General features: G+C 37.8%; 1 protein-coding gene across 3 annotated transcripts in view; it reads right to left on the reverse strand.

The window, feature by feature from the left end:
* Positions 1-16,878, reverse strand: part of MRPL1 (mitochondrial ribosomal protein L1) — a 64,409-nt gene that overhangs the window by 34,555 nt on the left and 12,976 nt on the right. For all 3 annotated transcript variants that reach the window (XM_003790059.3, XM_023513414.1, XM_012805325.2), the window contains exons 3-6: positions 16,288-16,546; positions 14,524-14,607; positions 13,521-13,592; positions 10,476-10,587 (exon numbers count right to left, since the gene is read on the reverse strand). In XM_003790059.3, coding sequence (XP_003790107.1) covers positions 10,476-10,587; positions 13,521-13,592; positions 14,524-14,607; positions 16,288-16,546 — 527 coding nt within the window. The remainder of the gene's footprint in view (positions 1-10,475; positions 10,588-13,520; positions 13,593-14,523; positions 14,608-16,287; positions 16,547-16,878) is intronic.

The following is a 16,878-nucleotide window of genomic DNA, read 5'->3' on the forward strand; positions in this document are numbered from 1 at the left end:
TGAGCCCAGGAGTTGGAGGTTGCTGTGAGCTGTGATGCCATGGCACTCTACCCAGGGGGACAGCTTGAGGCTCTCTCAAAAAAAAAAAAAAAAAAAAAATTGAAAGTGTCACACAAGTAAGTGTGACAAATACTTTCCCCTAACCTTGGCTTGTCTTAGTGATATCTACCCATAAGCAAAAGTTTTTAATTTTGATAAAGTCCAATTTACCAATTTTTTTACTTTATGGCTTATGCTTTTTATACTTTAATAAATCTTTGCCCTATCCAAGGTCCATGAAGATCTTCTAGAAAATTTTCTTCTAGAATCTCATGGCTGTACCCCTTACTTTCAGGTCTACAATCCATTTTGATTTTTTTTTTTTTTGCAGTTTTTGGCCGGGGCCGGGCTTGAACCTGCCACTTCCAGTATATGGGGTTGGCGCCCTACTCCTTTGAGCCACAGGCGCCACCCTGAATTAATTATTACATTTGATGTGAGAGGAAAGGGATTTTTACATTTGATGTGAGAGGAAAGGAATATCCAGTTATTTCAGCACCATTCTTGAAAACCCCTGCTCTTTTCCCATACAATCCCAGCCATGTAACTCTAGGTCCACCTCTGACCCCTTACTGTTTAAATCACATTTATTTACCCATCACACCACAGCACCCTGTCTTGATGACCACAGCTCTACAGTAAAGTTGTAAATCAGGTAATGCAAGTCCTCTAACTTTCTTCTCCCCTCTTAAATCATTTTTCTACCCTAGGTTCTCTACATTTCCATTTAAATATTAGAATAAGCTTGCCAATTTCTTCTTTTAAAAAAACCTTCTTGTGGCAGCGCCTGTGACTCAAAGGAGTAGAGCGCTGGCCCCATATGCCGGAGGTGAGGGGTTCAAACCCAGCCCTGACCAAAAACTGCCAAAAAAAAAAAAAAAAAAAAGCCTTCTTGTAGTGTGGCTAGAATTGCATTAAATCTAATCTTATACTTTCACCAACAGTTTTCTGTGAATAGGTCTTATACAACTTGCATTAAATTTATTGATTTTTTTATGCTCTTGTGAATGAAACTTTTATAAATTTCATCTTGGTTGTACATTGGTAATATATAGAAATATAGTTGATTTCTGTGTAGTAATCTTGGATCTTATAACCTTGCTAATTCACTTAGAATTCACCTATTAAGGTATCTTAAGCTATCATCTGAGAATATTTCTTTTCTCATGGTATACCCTTTATTTCACTGATTTCCTGTACAATGTTGACCATAAGTGATGACTTTTACCTTGTTCTTCTTTTCTGAAAGAACTTCTTGATAGTCTTGCCATTAAACATGTTGCTTCTTCACAGATACTTGTCAAGTTGAGGAAGTTTACTCCTATTTCTAGTATTCAGGGAATTCTTACTATGAACAGGCATTGGATTTTGTTAAATGCTTCCTCTGCATCCCTTAAGATGGTCCTGAGGTCTTTATCTATTATCCTATTAACACAGTATATTATAGTTATTATATTATATATATATAACTATATTATATTATATATATATATAAAACTATATATATTATAGTTATTCAGTTGTTTAGACAACTCCGTATTCTGGAATAAACCTCTCTGGTTAAGGTGTATCAACCTTTATTGACACAGTGCTGGATTCGACTTGTTAAGGTTTGTTTCTTTGTTTGTATTTATCTGTAGTTTTTTTGAATGTCCTTATCTAGCTTTCACATCAGGGTAACACCAAGCTCATAAAACAAATTGGTATACATGTGTTTTTTAGTCACAGAGGTTATGAAAAATAGGAATTATTTCTTCCTTAAATGTTGGACTAGAAGGTGGGGTTGGCCGGGACTTTTTTTTTTTTTTTTTGCAGTTTTTGGCCAGGGCTGGGTTTGAACCCGCCAACTCCAGCATATGAGGCTGGCGCCCTATAACTTTGAGCCATAGGCACCGCCCTAGCCTGGACTTTTTATTTGAGGAAGTTACAAATTACTAATTCAATTTCTTTACTTGATGTAGCTCTACTTAGGTTTTCTATTTTTCCCAGATGCTTTTGGTAATTTGTCTTGTGAGGCATTTGTCCCTTTCATCTAAGTCATTACATTTACTGGCATGAAGTTGCTCATGATACTGCCTTATTGTCTTTTAATGTTTATAGAATATACATTAATGCCTCTTCTTTCATTCCTGACATTGATAATCTACTTTCCATTTTTTAAAAAAATCAATCCAGCTAAAGATGTATCAACTTGTTGATCTCTTTACAGAACCAGTTTTGCTTTCATTGATTTTCCCTAATGCTTATCCTGTTTCTATTTCAGTGACTTCCACTCTGATATTTATTATTTTCTTCCTTCTTACTTTGTTGGTTTTTTTTTTTTTTTTGAGACGGAGCCTCAAGCTATCTCCCTGGGTAGAGTCCCATGGCATCACGCTCACAGCAACCTCCAACTCCTGGGCTCAAGTGAGTCTCGTGCCTCAGCCTCCCAAGCAGCTGGGACCACAGGCGCCCACCACAACACCTGGCCATTTTTTGGTGGCAGACATCATTGTTGTTTGGCGGCGCGGGCTGGGGATTCGAACCCGCCACCTTAGGTGTATGTGGCTGGCGCCTTAGCTGCTTGAGCCACAGGTGCCGAGCCCCTTCTTACTTTAAGCTTGGGTTAAATGTACTTTTCCTTCCAGGTGCATAAGGTAAAACTTTAAAACAATGATCTGAAGCCATTCTTCCGATTGAGCCTTTTATTTATTTATTTTATAGGCAGGGTCTTGCTGTGTTGCCCAGGCTGAGTGCAGTGCCTACTCCCAGGCATCATCGCTATGCACTGCGGCCTTGAGCTCCTGGTCCCAAAGGTCCTCCCACCTTAGCCTCTCAAGTAGCAGGGATGACAAGCATGTGCCACTGCACACACAGCTAATTGAGCCTTTATAGCTATAAACGACACTCTAAGTGTCATTTCATCATATTCAGTTCAAGCATTCTCCAATTTCTTCTTTGATCAATGAGTGACTTATTAGTAGGCTGATTAATTTTGGAGATTTTTCACGGTTATCAATTTTTAATTTAACTCAGTTATGATTAGAAAACATACTGTATATGAGTTCAATTCTTTTAAATTAATAAATTTAAGACTTAAAGACTTGCCTTATAACCCAGCAAATGGTCTACCCCTGGTGAACGTGCAATACCAAATAACACCAGCTGTTCCTGGGTGAAATGTTCCATAAATATCAGTTAGGACAAGATGGCTATGAGTGCTGCTCAAGTCTTTTACATCCTCACTGCTTCTCTATCCACATGTCCTATCAGTTACTGCCCTTGATGACCAGCCTATTTCCCCTTTCACTCCGTCAGTGTTTGCTTCGTGTATTTTAAGGCTGTTTTTAGATGAGTATGATCTATTATTACAGAAGAATCTTTTCCTAGTAATAATCCTTACTTAAAAGTCTATTTTGAATGATATTAATACAGAATTCAACTCTCTAATGCTATTTTCATAGCATACCTAACCCATTATTTTATTTTCAGCCTATTTGTGCGTTTGAATATAAAGTGGGTCTCCTGAAGACAGCAGACACATAGATGGACTGTTTTTTCCTCATCTTATAACCTGCCTTTAGGCTGGAGTGTGTGGCCCATTTCCACTTCACATAACTATTGATGTGGCTAGACTGAGGTCTCATTTTGATACATGTTTTCTGTTTGTCTCATCTTTGTTTGTTCCTGTACCTCCTTTACAAATTTACTTTTTTTTTTTTTTTTTGAGATAGAGTCTCAAGCTGTTGGCCTGGGTAGAGTGACGTGGCATCACAGCTTACAGCAACCTCTAACTCCTGGGCTTAAGCAATTCTCTTGCCTCAGCTTCCCAAGTAGCTGGGACTACAGGCACCCAGCACAATGCCCGGCTATTTTTCTGTTGTTGCAGTTGCATTGTTGTTTTTTTAGCTGGCTGGGGCCGGGTGTGAACCTGCCACCCTCAGTGTAAGTGGCCGGCGCCCTGCCAATTGAGCTACGGGCACCGCCAAATTTACTTTGTTTTAAACAGACAACAAAATACTCAGTGTATCATTTTTACTACACAGATTTAAGCTGTATCTCCTTATGTGTTCTTTTTACTTGCTCTTGATTACAATGTGCACACTGAGTTATCACAACCACTTTATATTGATATTGTTACTATTTCATGTTAATACACTAAATAAAGTTGTGCCAACTAATCTTCTCCCTCCCCCACCTCCCACCTTGTAATATCACTGTCAGGCCCAAATCTCCTACATAGTTAGCTTTTGTAACATTCACTGGGCTACTTAAGACCAAAATCAGAGACTCATTCTAGACTCCTCCCTCTCTCTTACCCACCACATCTAGTTAATAACTCCTGTTAATTCTACGTCTGCAGTATCCCACACAGCCTTCCTCTTCTGTCTTTTTGCTACCACCAGATGCTGTCCTTCATCTTTATCCAGATTACTGCAACAGTGTCTTCATTGGTCACTATTCGTAAAGTATGGCCACCCTCATATGGATGCCTTACCACTTGCACCATCCCTATAATCCTCATTCTAACAAGTAAACATCTTACATCACTGTTCTGAGCAAAAGTTTTTAATGGGTTCTACTGCACAGAGGATAAAATCTAATCTCCATGGTGTAGCACACAAAGCCCTCTGCAACCTGGCCCACGGCCTATCACACTGACAAACCCCATTGACCACCACTATCTGATAACACTTATCTACCAAATGGCTGAAAGCTACTTATAATTTCCTGAACACAACTGGCTCTCTCATACTTTTGTACATTAAAAAGGTCATCTCCTCTGTCTGAATGTCCTCCCTATGCATGCTAGAAAAGCACATGCTTCTTCTTGCCTAACCTCTGAACTGCCAGCTATCTTCTTTATATATTGATTCTACTAAGCAGTCCCTATTCCTCTACGTACTTTGTACATCTGCCATGAATACGCTTACTGCATTTTAGTACAGCAGTTTATTCTCATCTTTCTAACCTCTTGATGTTTATCTTCTTGAAGATGAGAAAATGTCTTTATTTTTTCATCTCAGTACTAAGTGCAAAGCTTGCACAATCTTAGCATTCAATAATTATCTGCTTATCCAGTAAGCTGTCAAGGTAGAAATGATATATGAAAACATGAAAAAGAATAAGTTCTCCTAAAGTAATTATGGAGAATGAATAGCTACTTAAGGAAGTATAGCGGGCCAATGAAAATAACAAGTGGCCCACATGTACTGTATACTTGTTACTGGCCCAGTTTGTGCTGAGCTCTGCACACATTAGCATGAAAACACTGTGGGATAGATGTTATCATGAAACCTAGTTTGTAGAAGAATAAACAGAGGCATAAAAATGTTTAAAAGTTTGTTCAACATCAATCGCAATAAATGATAAAGTCAAGACTAAGAAAGGTCTATAAAACCACTACTCCATTTTTCAATACAGACCAATGCTAAATTGTTCCTGCTGTTTCTAGGGCTTTGCCATCCCGCCTCTACCTTCTCTTTCTTGTGTTTTATGCTCTTCTATTTTCTCTTCTCTCTTCTGTTCCCCTTCTCTCCCTCTATGAATACAACCTACACTCGGCTAGACGATCAGGGTTAACACCTGACCTACCGCTGCTCTTCTTCTAACAGGAAAGACAGGGGAGGAATAATGAGAAAGGAGGCAAGTTAGGACTGTAAACATAAAAGAAAGCTTCCAGAAACTGAGAAAACTAAAAACAAACCTTTGAATCCAGCAAAAGAAAGAACTGTGATTATAATTGAGAGCAACAATTTAGCTAAATTATGGAAGAAAAGGCTGTAAGACAGAGTGACACTTAATAAGGAAATAGACTGCCAATCTTGGTGGAACGCAACAGAAACAACTAAGATCATAGCTATAAAGGACAGTGGAATCAAATGAAGGGTGGGGGCAGAGAGAGGCTGTGGTTTGCTTTTTGTTTGTTTAACTAGAGACATCTGAGCATAATGAAACGCTGAAGTCAAACCAGTTTGTCTACTGCAGAAAACAAAACTATTACTTCTATGAAGGCAACGACCTTGTCTGTCTTGTTCACAGCCATCACACCCAAGGTTTCACACATAGTAAATGATTACCACAAATACAATTATTCTAATCCAAGAGAAATCTTTAAATTGTAAATAGTCCACTTTTAAGTTGTAGCATTTAACTCTGTATCACCTACCAATTGAATAATGCATTAAACGTTCGTGCTACAAATATGTAGTATAGGATAGGATGGGAATGGGAACATAGCAATGGACAAAACAGAACCACCCTGGATTTAACGAGAGGAACTAAATACACCCACAAATAGAAATAAGATATACCAAGAGTGGTAATAAAAGAGAATAATAAGGAGATACCTTATGATAACGGGAAGTGGAGGTTAATACTTTATCAAGGATGGTCATGGACAGTCTCTGTCTAGGTGATGTTTTACTGAGAAAGTGAGCGAGTCACACAGGGAAAGAGCATCACAGACACCTGGGACAAAGGTCCAAAGAGCCCTCAGTGTGTGTAAAGAGGGGAAGTGTACGATTCATCTATTAATACAGTTATAACAGTACCTAATCATTTATAAACTCTTTCGCACATGGGCAGTTTATAAACTGATACATGAAGGGAGGAAATGTTTTTTAATTTCAAATTGACTACCTTCCGAAAATTCTCCATTTTTTCCCCTTATATAACCCAAAGAGTTCTGATCATTTCAATAAAGCAGACAACAGTCTCAAGTACATGTTATTCTAGGAGTTAAAAATACCCCACGTTAAGTTATAAGAATTTCAGCATCCGTAAGTCTCAACAACCAACTTCCTTACAGAAGCAGTGTCCTTGAGCAAGACTCTGACTAGAGCACTGGTGTTCAATTCTAAGAGCTACATGCTAAGATTATATATTAGCATAATTTTAATTTACAAATCATGTTTTTTTTCTCATCTACCTGCAAATAACCTAGTATGGTTTAAAAGAATTCAACTGTTTCCATACATGCTATGGAACCTACCATCGGTTACTATGCATTAACAGAAAATTAATTCTAAGTCAAGATATTTTTTGTACTAGTATTTTTGATTTAGAAAATGCTGAATAATAAATAAGATTAGGAATAAAATTTTTTAAATCAGCAAAGTATACCTATACTAGAGATGAAAGAATTTCAAGGGGCACTTATATTGAGTGGGGAGAAGCCAAATGATGAACAAAATGAAGAAAAATTTCTTCTAAGAAATTTTAAAAAGTTTTAAAAAGTTTTTAATAAGAAATACTGAGTAAACAAGCCCAATGTGCATCTGAAAAATGGAAAACTTGCCTACAGTTATGTAAGCAATTACAATAAAACCCATAAAGCCACAGCCTTAAACATGTGCAGATGCCCTCCATTAGTGAAGCGGTGGCAGAGTGGGACCTGACCAGTCAGCTGCAGGGCCCTGTTTGTTTTTTAATTTCAACCACTTGCTCCAACAGTAATTTCTAATTTACCCAAAAGATTTTCTTGGACATAGGGAGAATCAGACCTTCTTAAGCAAGAATCTGAATGCACTCTGAAAACACACAATTCAAGCTTCATCTGTTCTAATGCACATCTGATGTATCTGTTTTAACGTTTTTGACAAGCTAATCACGTCTTCATGTGTAAAGAACACAAATATCTTGCCAGTACTGTTAAACAGATCATGTGGGGGTGAAAAGAAAATGTTAGAGAAGGGAAAAACTTTTTTTTGAGGTGCCTTGTTAAGGAAACAGGAGGGAAACACACTTAGGCACTTGGTCATGACATGCAAAGCTGTGATTTGGTCTGAAAGCAGAAATGAAGTAAAGCCCACAAATAAAATGAACATTTTTTAACAGGACGCTTCTATTACTTGAAATAAAGAAATAAGTTATTTATAAACTAAACACAATAGTCCCAAATTTTGTGATGACAATGGTAATTAAAGAAAAACCTCAAGGCTAAGTTAAATGGAAGCCAAAAATAGTGTTACATAGACAATGAAGAAAGCAGTAGAGATGACAAAGTTAAGGCCTGTGAGAAATCGATTCACCACGCAAACGAAGGAGCTAGAGGAACACAGTCATTTTCAGTTTTGACTATATTTAGTACTATTTGTTTTGCTCTGATGTGAACTTGAATTTAATTAAAAACAAAATAATCAGAAGAATATTTTCATCACACTTAAATGCGACTCTGGTTTAATTTCCAAAATAATGTTCAGTTTCAAGTCTTACCCAAGAAATAATATAAACTGTTTCCATGACAAAATGCACTACTGTAATGAAAATCACTAATAAAAAGTGTCAAACCTCAGTCAAATATCTAATAAAGATGTGTGATTTGATTCAGGCTATCAAAAACAAACAAAACTTTAGTACAACAAAGGAAACAGAAAATCCATCTGAATTTAAGTTAAACAGATCATGATTTAGAATCCAGACAAGTGTCAGTGGCTAGCATGTATGAAAAATTTTAGCAGGATTTTTTTAGCTCAACTAGAGTTAAAATCTGAAGACAAATCTATTAATCCAAAACCAATTTTAAATATTTATTGTTTACACTACAAAATTTTATTGGAAATAATACCCATCGATACCAGACAGCTAGCACTACCTAAAATCCAACTGTGTTGCCAAGTGAACTTGTTTTCACTCCCAAATGTATCCATCAGAGATACCACTTACCAGGAAAGGTCTCTAGAGTTAAAAATCTCAGCATTGTTTGATTCTTCCCTTGTTCCCCCTGAAGCTCACCATTCCTAAATACTTAGGTGCAAAGTCCTAGTATCTCCGACATTTGTCTTCCTCACTCCAGTCTCAGTACGAAGGCCTCGGTTTAAATGTCGCCTTCATCAGTCTCTTGTAATTCCATGCTAACCGATCTCCCTGCCTCTAGTTTCAATTCATGCCAATACATCTTGCAAACACTTGACAAATTAAAGTTCTAAAGAACAGATGTCACTCCCCACTTCAAAAACTTCTAAGGGTTCCTTCTGAACACACAATAAAAATCCATGCCTAATCGCCCATCATTCAAAGTCCTTCTCAAGACGGCATCAATCTACCTTTCCAACATCATTTCCCATTATTCTCTTCTGTTTCAATAGAGGGGTGCCATTCCCTAGAGCCAAAGAGAACTAATTGATATTTCTTGTACTTGGCCTGTAATTCTGACTTACTCCAATGATTAGTACATTCCTTATACTCAAAATATTCCCCATACTTGATTCATTCAATTAAAGTCACCTCATTTATATTTAAAGGTCAGCTCCTTTATGATGGCTTTTTTGATTTCCCACCTATATGTAAACTCCTCCCCCAATGAACATTCATAGCACCTTGTGAATTTATTATATAATATTTCACACTTGATAACATGGCTGTTCACACAGCAACCTTTTCTCTCTATGCAATTTCTTTTTTTGAGACAGAGCCTCAAGCTGTTGCCCTGGTAGGGTGCTATGACATCACCGCTCACAGCAACCTCCAACTCCTGGGCGTAAGTGATTCTCTTGCCTCAGCCTCCCAAGTAGCTGGGACCACAGGCACCCGCCATGATGCCCAGCTACTTTTTGGTTGCAGTTATCATTGTTGTTTGGCGGGCCCAGGCTGGATTCGAACCCGCCAGCTCAGGTGTATGTGGCTGGAGCCTTGGCCAGTTGAGTCATAGGCACTAGCCATCTATGCAATTTCTTGAAGGGAAAACATCTATAAGGAGAAAATTCACTATGGGAAAATACCTGCAGAGCCATGCACACAGTCAGCATTCATATACATATTAAATGTTTAAATAAATATGTATTAATTGATAAAGAAACACAAAAGTTAATAAAACATACCTTGTAACAGATAATACAGTCTACTAATTTGGAGCTAGAATATAATTTAAATGTAAAGAACCATTATTACAAAGTAACTAGGTTTTCAAATTGTATCTGATCAAATCCACATGTTCTTATATAAAACAAAAGTCAAATCAGGATATATATATACACATTATACACACACACATAGATACAGTGTGTCCATAAAGTTCATGTGCAATTTAAAATAGTTGACTACATATATCTCACACACACACACACACACACATATATATATATATTTTTTTTTTTTTGAGACAGAGTCTGACTCTATTGCTCAGGCTACAATGCAGTGGCCTTAGCCTAGCTTACAGCAACCTCAAATTCCTAGGCTCAAGGGATCCTCCTGCTTCAGCTTCCCAAGCAGCTGGAACTACAGGTGCCCACCACTCACTCTTGCTCAACTTAAATTCTCAGGCTGTTCTCAAACTCCTGAGCTCAAGCAATCCACCCACCTCAGCCTCCCAGAGAACAGGCATGAGGGCCACTGTACCCAGCCCAGAACTTATTATTTTCAATACTGATTCCACATAAATATTAACAACTTTGGTTCCTCACTGAACAAAGTTGTAAAGTTGTTGATAGTATATTGAAATAAAAAAAAATTCTCACTTTGACTAAGCCTTGGGAATCTTTTTTTCAGTTTCTTCTTTAATGGGTGAAGCTCAGGCATTATTTCTGGGACAGCTACATAAAAGTCAACATCAATTTCATCATCCAAAATCTGAAAATGAGGGAAGAAAAATGAAGATAATCTTAATTAGATGAAAAGCTTTATCCTTCTGAGAATGAAGTAGAATGTAGTCACTCCCTTATAATTCAGAAAACAGACATTAAGCACAATTACTTTCTTAAAACACAAGGATCATGTGAATGCATTTATCAATTATGAACACCATCAGAAGCACATTTTCTTTTAAACACAGATATATCCATTTTGTTAAAAAAAAAAAAAATACTTAATGGTTTTAGTTATTCCATGAGGTTGTGCTTGGCAAAAGTGCTATAAACTAGAACATAGCACCGCTATGTACATGGCGCATACAATCCCACAAAGTTGAATTTGTATGTCCTTAAACTAAAGAAACCTATTAAAGCTAAATGTTTTGCAGTAGGACACATGTGAAATTAATAACCACTAGCTGCCAAACTCACTAGCAAGCAGTAGCTTCCTAAATTTAGAGCATCAAGAGAACTGAACCTATAATTATTTTCACAAAGAACTGGAACTTAAATTCTCCTTGTCACCAATAACTAAAAATAAAAGAGGAGGGGGAGTGATCAAAGACAAGTTCACTTAGAGTTTATTATCCACATTCTATTTCCATTCTCAGAGCAAAAGGATTAATATTCATATTCAATTTTTAGAAAACACGTTTAAATCAGGCGAGCACCCAAAATAATTATTATATTAGCATGATATACTTAAAAATTGTATTGATTATAAAATAAAGCAACTTTTTAGAATGATACTATCTTGGGAACAAATATTTCACCAATAATTCTTTTTGCATCAAATCTTACAATGTACCATTCAAAGCCTTGGTTTGGGGCTAGAGTGAACCCTAAAAAACTGAACTCCAGCAAGGTTAAGCAGTGATTATGGAATTTTATCTTCCTGTTACTGTCCTTTCCTTTTACAAATCCTTTACTCCTCAAATAACATGCTCTCCTCAACAGTAACAGTTACAGGGTGGTGCCTGTAGCTCAAGCAGCTAAGGCGCCAGCCACATACACCAGAGCTGGCAGGTTCAAATCTGGCCTAGGCCTGCCAAACAACGACAACTACAACCAAAAAATAGCCGGGCATTGCGGTGGACGTCTGTAGTCCCAGCTACTTGGGAGGTTGAGGCAAGAGAATTGCTGAAGCCTAGGAGTTGGAGGTTGCTGTGAGGTGTGAAGCCACGGCAAGCTATATACCCAGGGCGACAGCTTGAGGCTCTGTCTTAAAACAAAATAAAATAAAGAGAGCAGTGCCTGTGGCTCAAAGGAATAGGGCGCCAGCCCCATATGCTGGAGGTGGAGGGTTCAAACTGCAAAATAAATAAATTAATTAATTTAATTAAATTAAAATAACGGTTACATCACATGAGCACTTCTCATGTGCCAAGTATTCTGCTACATATTTCACGTGGTTTAGTTCACCCAGTCTTCACAACACCCTATGAAGTATTAATACTGACCACACATTACAGACAAGAAAACTGAGAGCTCAGGAGGAATGATCAGCCTGTGCACTCAGATGTGGATCCAGGATCCAGAATCCCCACCCAAATTCACAGTACTTTGAAGGTGGGACAAAATAACAACACGTACTGTTATATATCCCCAAGGATGAGCCCACTTAAAATTTCCTCAGACAAAAATATGAATATGAGACAAAGGATAAATTTTCAAGCCACTTTTTTTAGAGACAAAGTCTCACTTTATTGCCCTCGGTAGAGTGCCGTGACATCACAGCTCACAGCAACCTCCACCTTTGGGGTTAGGCGATTCTCTTGCCTCAGCCTTCCAAGTAGCTGGAACTACAGGCGCCTGCCAGAACGCCCGGCTATTTTTTTGTTGCAGTTTGGCCAGGGCCAGGCTCGAACCTGCCACCGTCAGTGTATGGGGCTGGCGCCCTGCCCACTGAGCCACAGGCGCCACCTAAGCCACTTTTTCTTTTCTCCCTCCCCCTCCAAAAATTCCATAAAGCAAATGATTATATTTAGAAGAGAAGCTTTTGAAGAGTATTAGGAAAATCTTTTGTATTTTCAAAAATAGTTCCATGCATCTTTTTCCAATCTCTTAAAAATGTTTTTGTTCTTCTTTTCAAACAGGCCCCACAAGTTCTTTGTTATTTTCTGAAAGCAGGCTACATAATGACTTCTTCTTCTTTTTTTTTTTTTTGAGAGACAGTCTCACTTTGTCACCCTTGGTAGAGTGCCTTGGTGTCACAACTCACAGCAACCTCCAACTCTTGGGCTTAGGTGATTCTCTTGCTTCAGCCTCCAGAGTAGCCGGGACTACAGGCGCCTGCCACAACACCTGCCTGTTTTTTGTTTCATTTGTCACTGCTATTCGAGCTGGCTGGGGCCGGGTATAAACCCTTGATGTGTGGGGCCCACGCCCTACCCACTGAGCCACAGGCACTGCCCCAGAATGACTCTCATTGCTCTGCTGAGCCTATGCCTCTCTGAACTGACCAGGGGTAAAAGTTAGGAGGAACCAAAAGCACCAGATTATACAGGTCACATACCATACTTTCCTTCTAAGAAGCAAAGTAAATATTTGATCTTTAAAACATCAATAAACATATCATTGTGTGCCACGTTTTCATTTTAAATCTCTCATTCAAAACCAGAGTCATATTGCCCTTTCTAGTCTCCCCCAAAAACTCTCATAGACAAAAAAGAAAAAAAAATTATAACAAGTATAAAGTAAAAAAACAAAATCAATATACAAAAAAATATATATCTCAAGTATAATCAACATCAGACTGCCTGGATAGTTTAGTCTTAGCATGATTTAGAAATTGAAAACGGTAGGAAAACTTTTTAAGCCCTACTAAGTATCATGAGATATGAGCCCAGTGGTTACGTGCCTCATGTAATAAACCGATGGATGGCAAAGGTAAGAGAAGGATCTCTCTACCTAATGAAAACAAAAACACTGTACCTTCTGAATCAGGTCAGTTCCTCCTGCAAAAGCAGATCCATTTTCTTCTGCTATTTTAACCTCTTCTGCATTCTACCAAAACACAATAGTTTTTAATTTAAAACATATTCCATCTACTTTTAAGTATTTTGTGAGAAATAATATCACAATTCAAAATAAAAATTGTAGTTTTTAATTTTAATTGAAAATACATCAACATCAAATACTACGAAATACTACATTCAAAACAAATTCAGTTTGTCAGTGATTATAAAACAAATTCATAAACGTGTTACAAGCAGACATTTATAATACAAAAAGAATGACAAAGGGCTGTACTCTTAGATTTGCAATCTACTTGACTTCTCGACTTTTCAGACTAGATATTTGTAAAAGTTGTAGTTTCTGAGGCACAAAGCACTGAGTGGCCCTGCTGCTTTACAGTAATCCTACTGATGTTCAGGGAGGGAAGTTAGAACAACAAGGAGTTACCAGGATAAATCCTAGACTGCTCTTTGGTGTCACGGGAGAAACAGTGTGATGGGCTAGTCATGATGAAATTAATGTTCTAAGCTCTTTCTCAAACTAGTGACATAACTTTAAATAAATAATCTAAGTGCTTTGAGCTCCAAATGGAGAAAACAAGACTAGATTTTCTCTATTTATTCAGTGGTTCTCACCATTGATTAATGTGATTTCTACAAAAAATTAATATAAATAGTTAACAAAAGTTAGTGGCACCTACATCTCAGTGGGTAGGGCGCTGGCCACATACGCCAGGGCTGGTGGGTTCGAACCCGGCCAGGGCCTGCTAAAACAATGACAACTGCAGCAAAAAAAAAATAGCCAGGCACTATGGCAGGTGCTTGTGGTCCCAGCTACTTGGGAGGCTGAGGCAAGGGAATCACTTAAGCCCAAGAGTTTGAGGTCGCTGTGAGCTGTGACACCACTCTACCCAGCGCGACAGCTTGAGACTCTTGTCTCCAAAAAAAAAAAAAAAAAATAGTTAACAAAAGTTACTCACCCCTGTAAATACAGCAACTTTATTGATTTCTGAAGAGAATGGGTGTGGTAACCTAATAACACTGGCAAATGGTTCCACTTTTTTCTAAATAAACAACAGGAAAAATAATTATGAAAAGTTCATCTTGTGTATACCTTTCATATTCTATCAAAACTAGAACTGACAAGTTTTAGTGTTTGAATTCTACCATACAAGAATACAGTTAATACGCCTAGTATGTCACCCCCAATTACCATCATTGGATCTTAAACAATCAGGACTAGAAACCCTAAATCTAAGACCACCAAGACTAAATAGCTCTTCCGAGTGGGTCTATTTTGAAACAACCTGGACCACCACCACTTTCAGATTTATTTGGAAAGTCAACTGAAGAGTCCCCCAAAACAAGTGCATGCATCTCAGGCAGTCTAATATAGGCTGAGACTCTATGGGGTCTCAGAAAAAAATAATCCATTTGGTGATCGTAGCTAGAGAACAGAGCCTCAGAACTCTCCAACTTCACATGGGAACAAGTTCCAGGCCCACCATAGCTTTGGAGTAGCCTTAAGGTTTGGAAGAAGGAGAAGAGGGAGTGTCCCCTAATAAAATTGAAAGACTAACATTTTTAGAAAAACTTTATTTTGAGTAGAGAAGTCCTCCTGAGGATTTCTTTTCAGATAAGAAGGCGTAAATTCTTAAGCACACTTTATATGAGGCTAGTTCCCATTTGATATGAACTTAGTTATGGACTGGCATTCCTTTGCCATTAACACGTCTCGACCAGTTTTAGTAAATTTTTCAATGGGAAGCAATCATGATAATAGCATCCCCTGCTGAACACTGGCTTGTTGTACAAGCAACTCTATAAAAAAACAAAAAAATGCCTTAGGAAGACAATTATCTTTCCAATGCCATTCATTTACAAGGGGCTTCCGTATATGATAAAATGAAGCTTGTGGACCTACAAGACCTTGTGATCAACTACGTGAACAGTCCATTAAGAATGTGATCATTTTGAATACCACAAAATTTTTAAAATAAAAGAACAGTAACACTATAATACAAAATAAAAATGTTAACATGGCTGATAATAAACTATTTCTAATAAATGAGAACCAGGAAATGAGATACATCTTGGTTTTAATCTTAACTCTGCTCCCTAATCTGAGACCTTCTAGCAAGTCACTTGGCTTTCTATGCCTCAGCTTCCTCTTCTACAATTATTATAGAATTAAGTGAGAAAATGCATGCAATACTGCACTGTGTGGTACACAGAAACAAGAAGGTGGGACTCTAGCCTGTATCTGACCCTAGAACCTATGCTCTGAAGCACTACTGTGTCCTCCGAAGGGCAGAGAGGCTCTGATTGAAGCACGAGAGAGGAGCTTGGAACTCCATTCATGAAAATTTAGTCTCAACCTAGGACTCCCAGGAAGACATCTGAAGGCCATGAGCTAATCCAAAGCCTCATTTATAGAGAAGAAGCATGCCACCCAGGCAGCTTATGTCATTTTCCAAAATTATAGTAATGCCTCAATTAATTTAAATAATGCTTTTGTTGACATTTATACTAGTGATACTTTAAGGAAATAGGAGATATATATTTATCAACTCTCCACAGGATTTTCAAAATGACATTTTACATTTGGAAAATTAAAAAACAAACATTTTTCATACTAAAGTACAAAAAGAACATGAAAGTTTCTAAAAATTTTAAAAATTAGGAAATACTAATTCATATTGTCACTGTTCACAAATAAACTTATTTTAACTGAGTCTACATACCTTCTTTCCCAGTGCTATATCCAATGTCAAATCAAGATAAACACCTTGGCTTGGATTAGTAAAGTCAAGAATCTGAAATTTCTTAAGTAAGGGAATAGCTTTCTCCACGTCGTATATCTGCCTTGGGTATAACCGTTTTAAATATACGTCATCCTCAGGCTCCCCTTCCATGTAAGAATATGACTTTATTTTTTCTATGTCATCTTTTTTTTCATCTTGTACTTTGTCTTTAGCCCCTTTTTTTGTTTTCTTTGCAGGCCTTCAAAAAAGATAAATTCAAGATCAATTATATCAATATATATTCTGAAACTTTTAAAAGTTAATATACATAAAGCAGAGGGCAGTGCCTGTGTCTCGGTGGGTAGGGTGCCAGCCCCATATACCAAAGGTGGTGGGTTCAAACCTGGCCCCGGTCAAACTGCAACAAAAAATGGCCGGGCGTTGTGACAGGCGCCTGTGGTCCCAGCTACTCGGGAACCTGAGGCAGAACTACCTAGGCCCAGGAGTTGGAGGCTGCTGTGAGCTGTGTGATGCCACGGCACTCTACCAAGGGTGATAAAGTGGGACTCTATCTCTACCAAAAAAAAAAAA

The sequence above is a fragment of the Otolemur garnettii genome, unplaced genomic scaffold (assembly GCF_000181295.1).
Source record: "Otolemur garnettii isolate 467f Iridium unplaced genomic scaffold, OtoGar3 scaffold00039, whole genome shotgun sequence".
In the NCBI taxonomy this organism is placed as follows: Eukaryota; Metazoa; Chordata; class Mammalia; order Primates; family Galagidae; genus Otolemur; species Otolemur garnettii.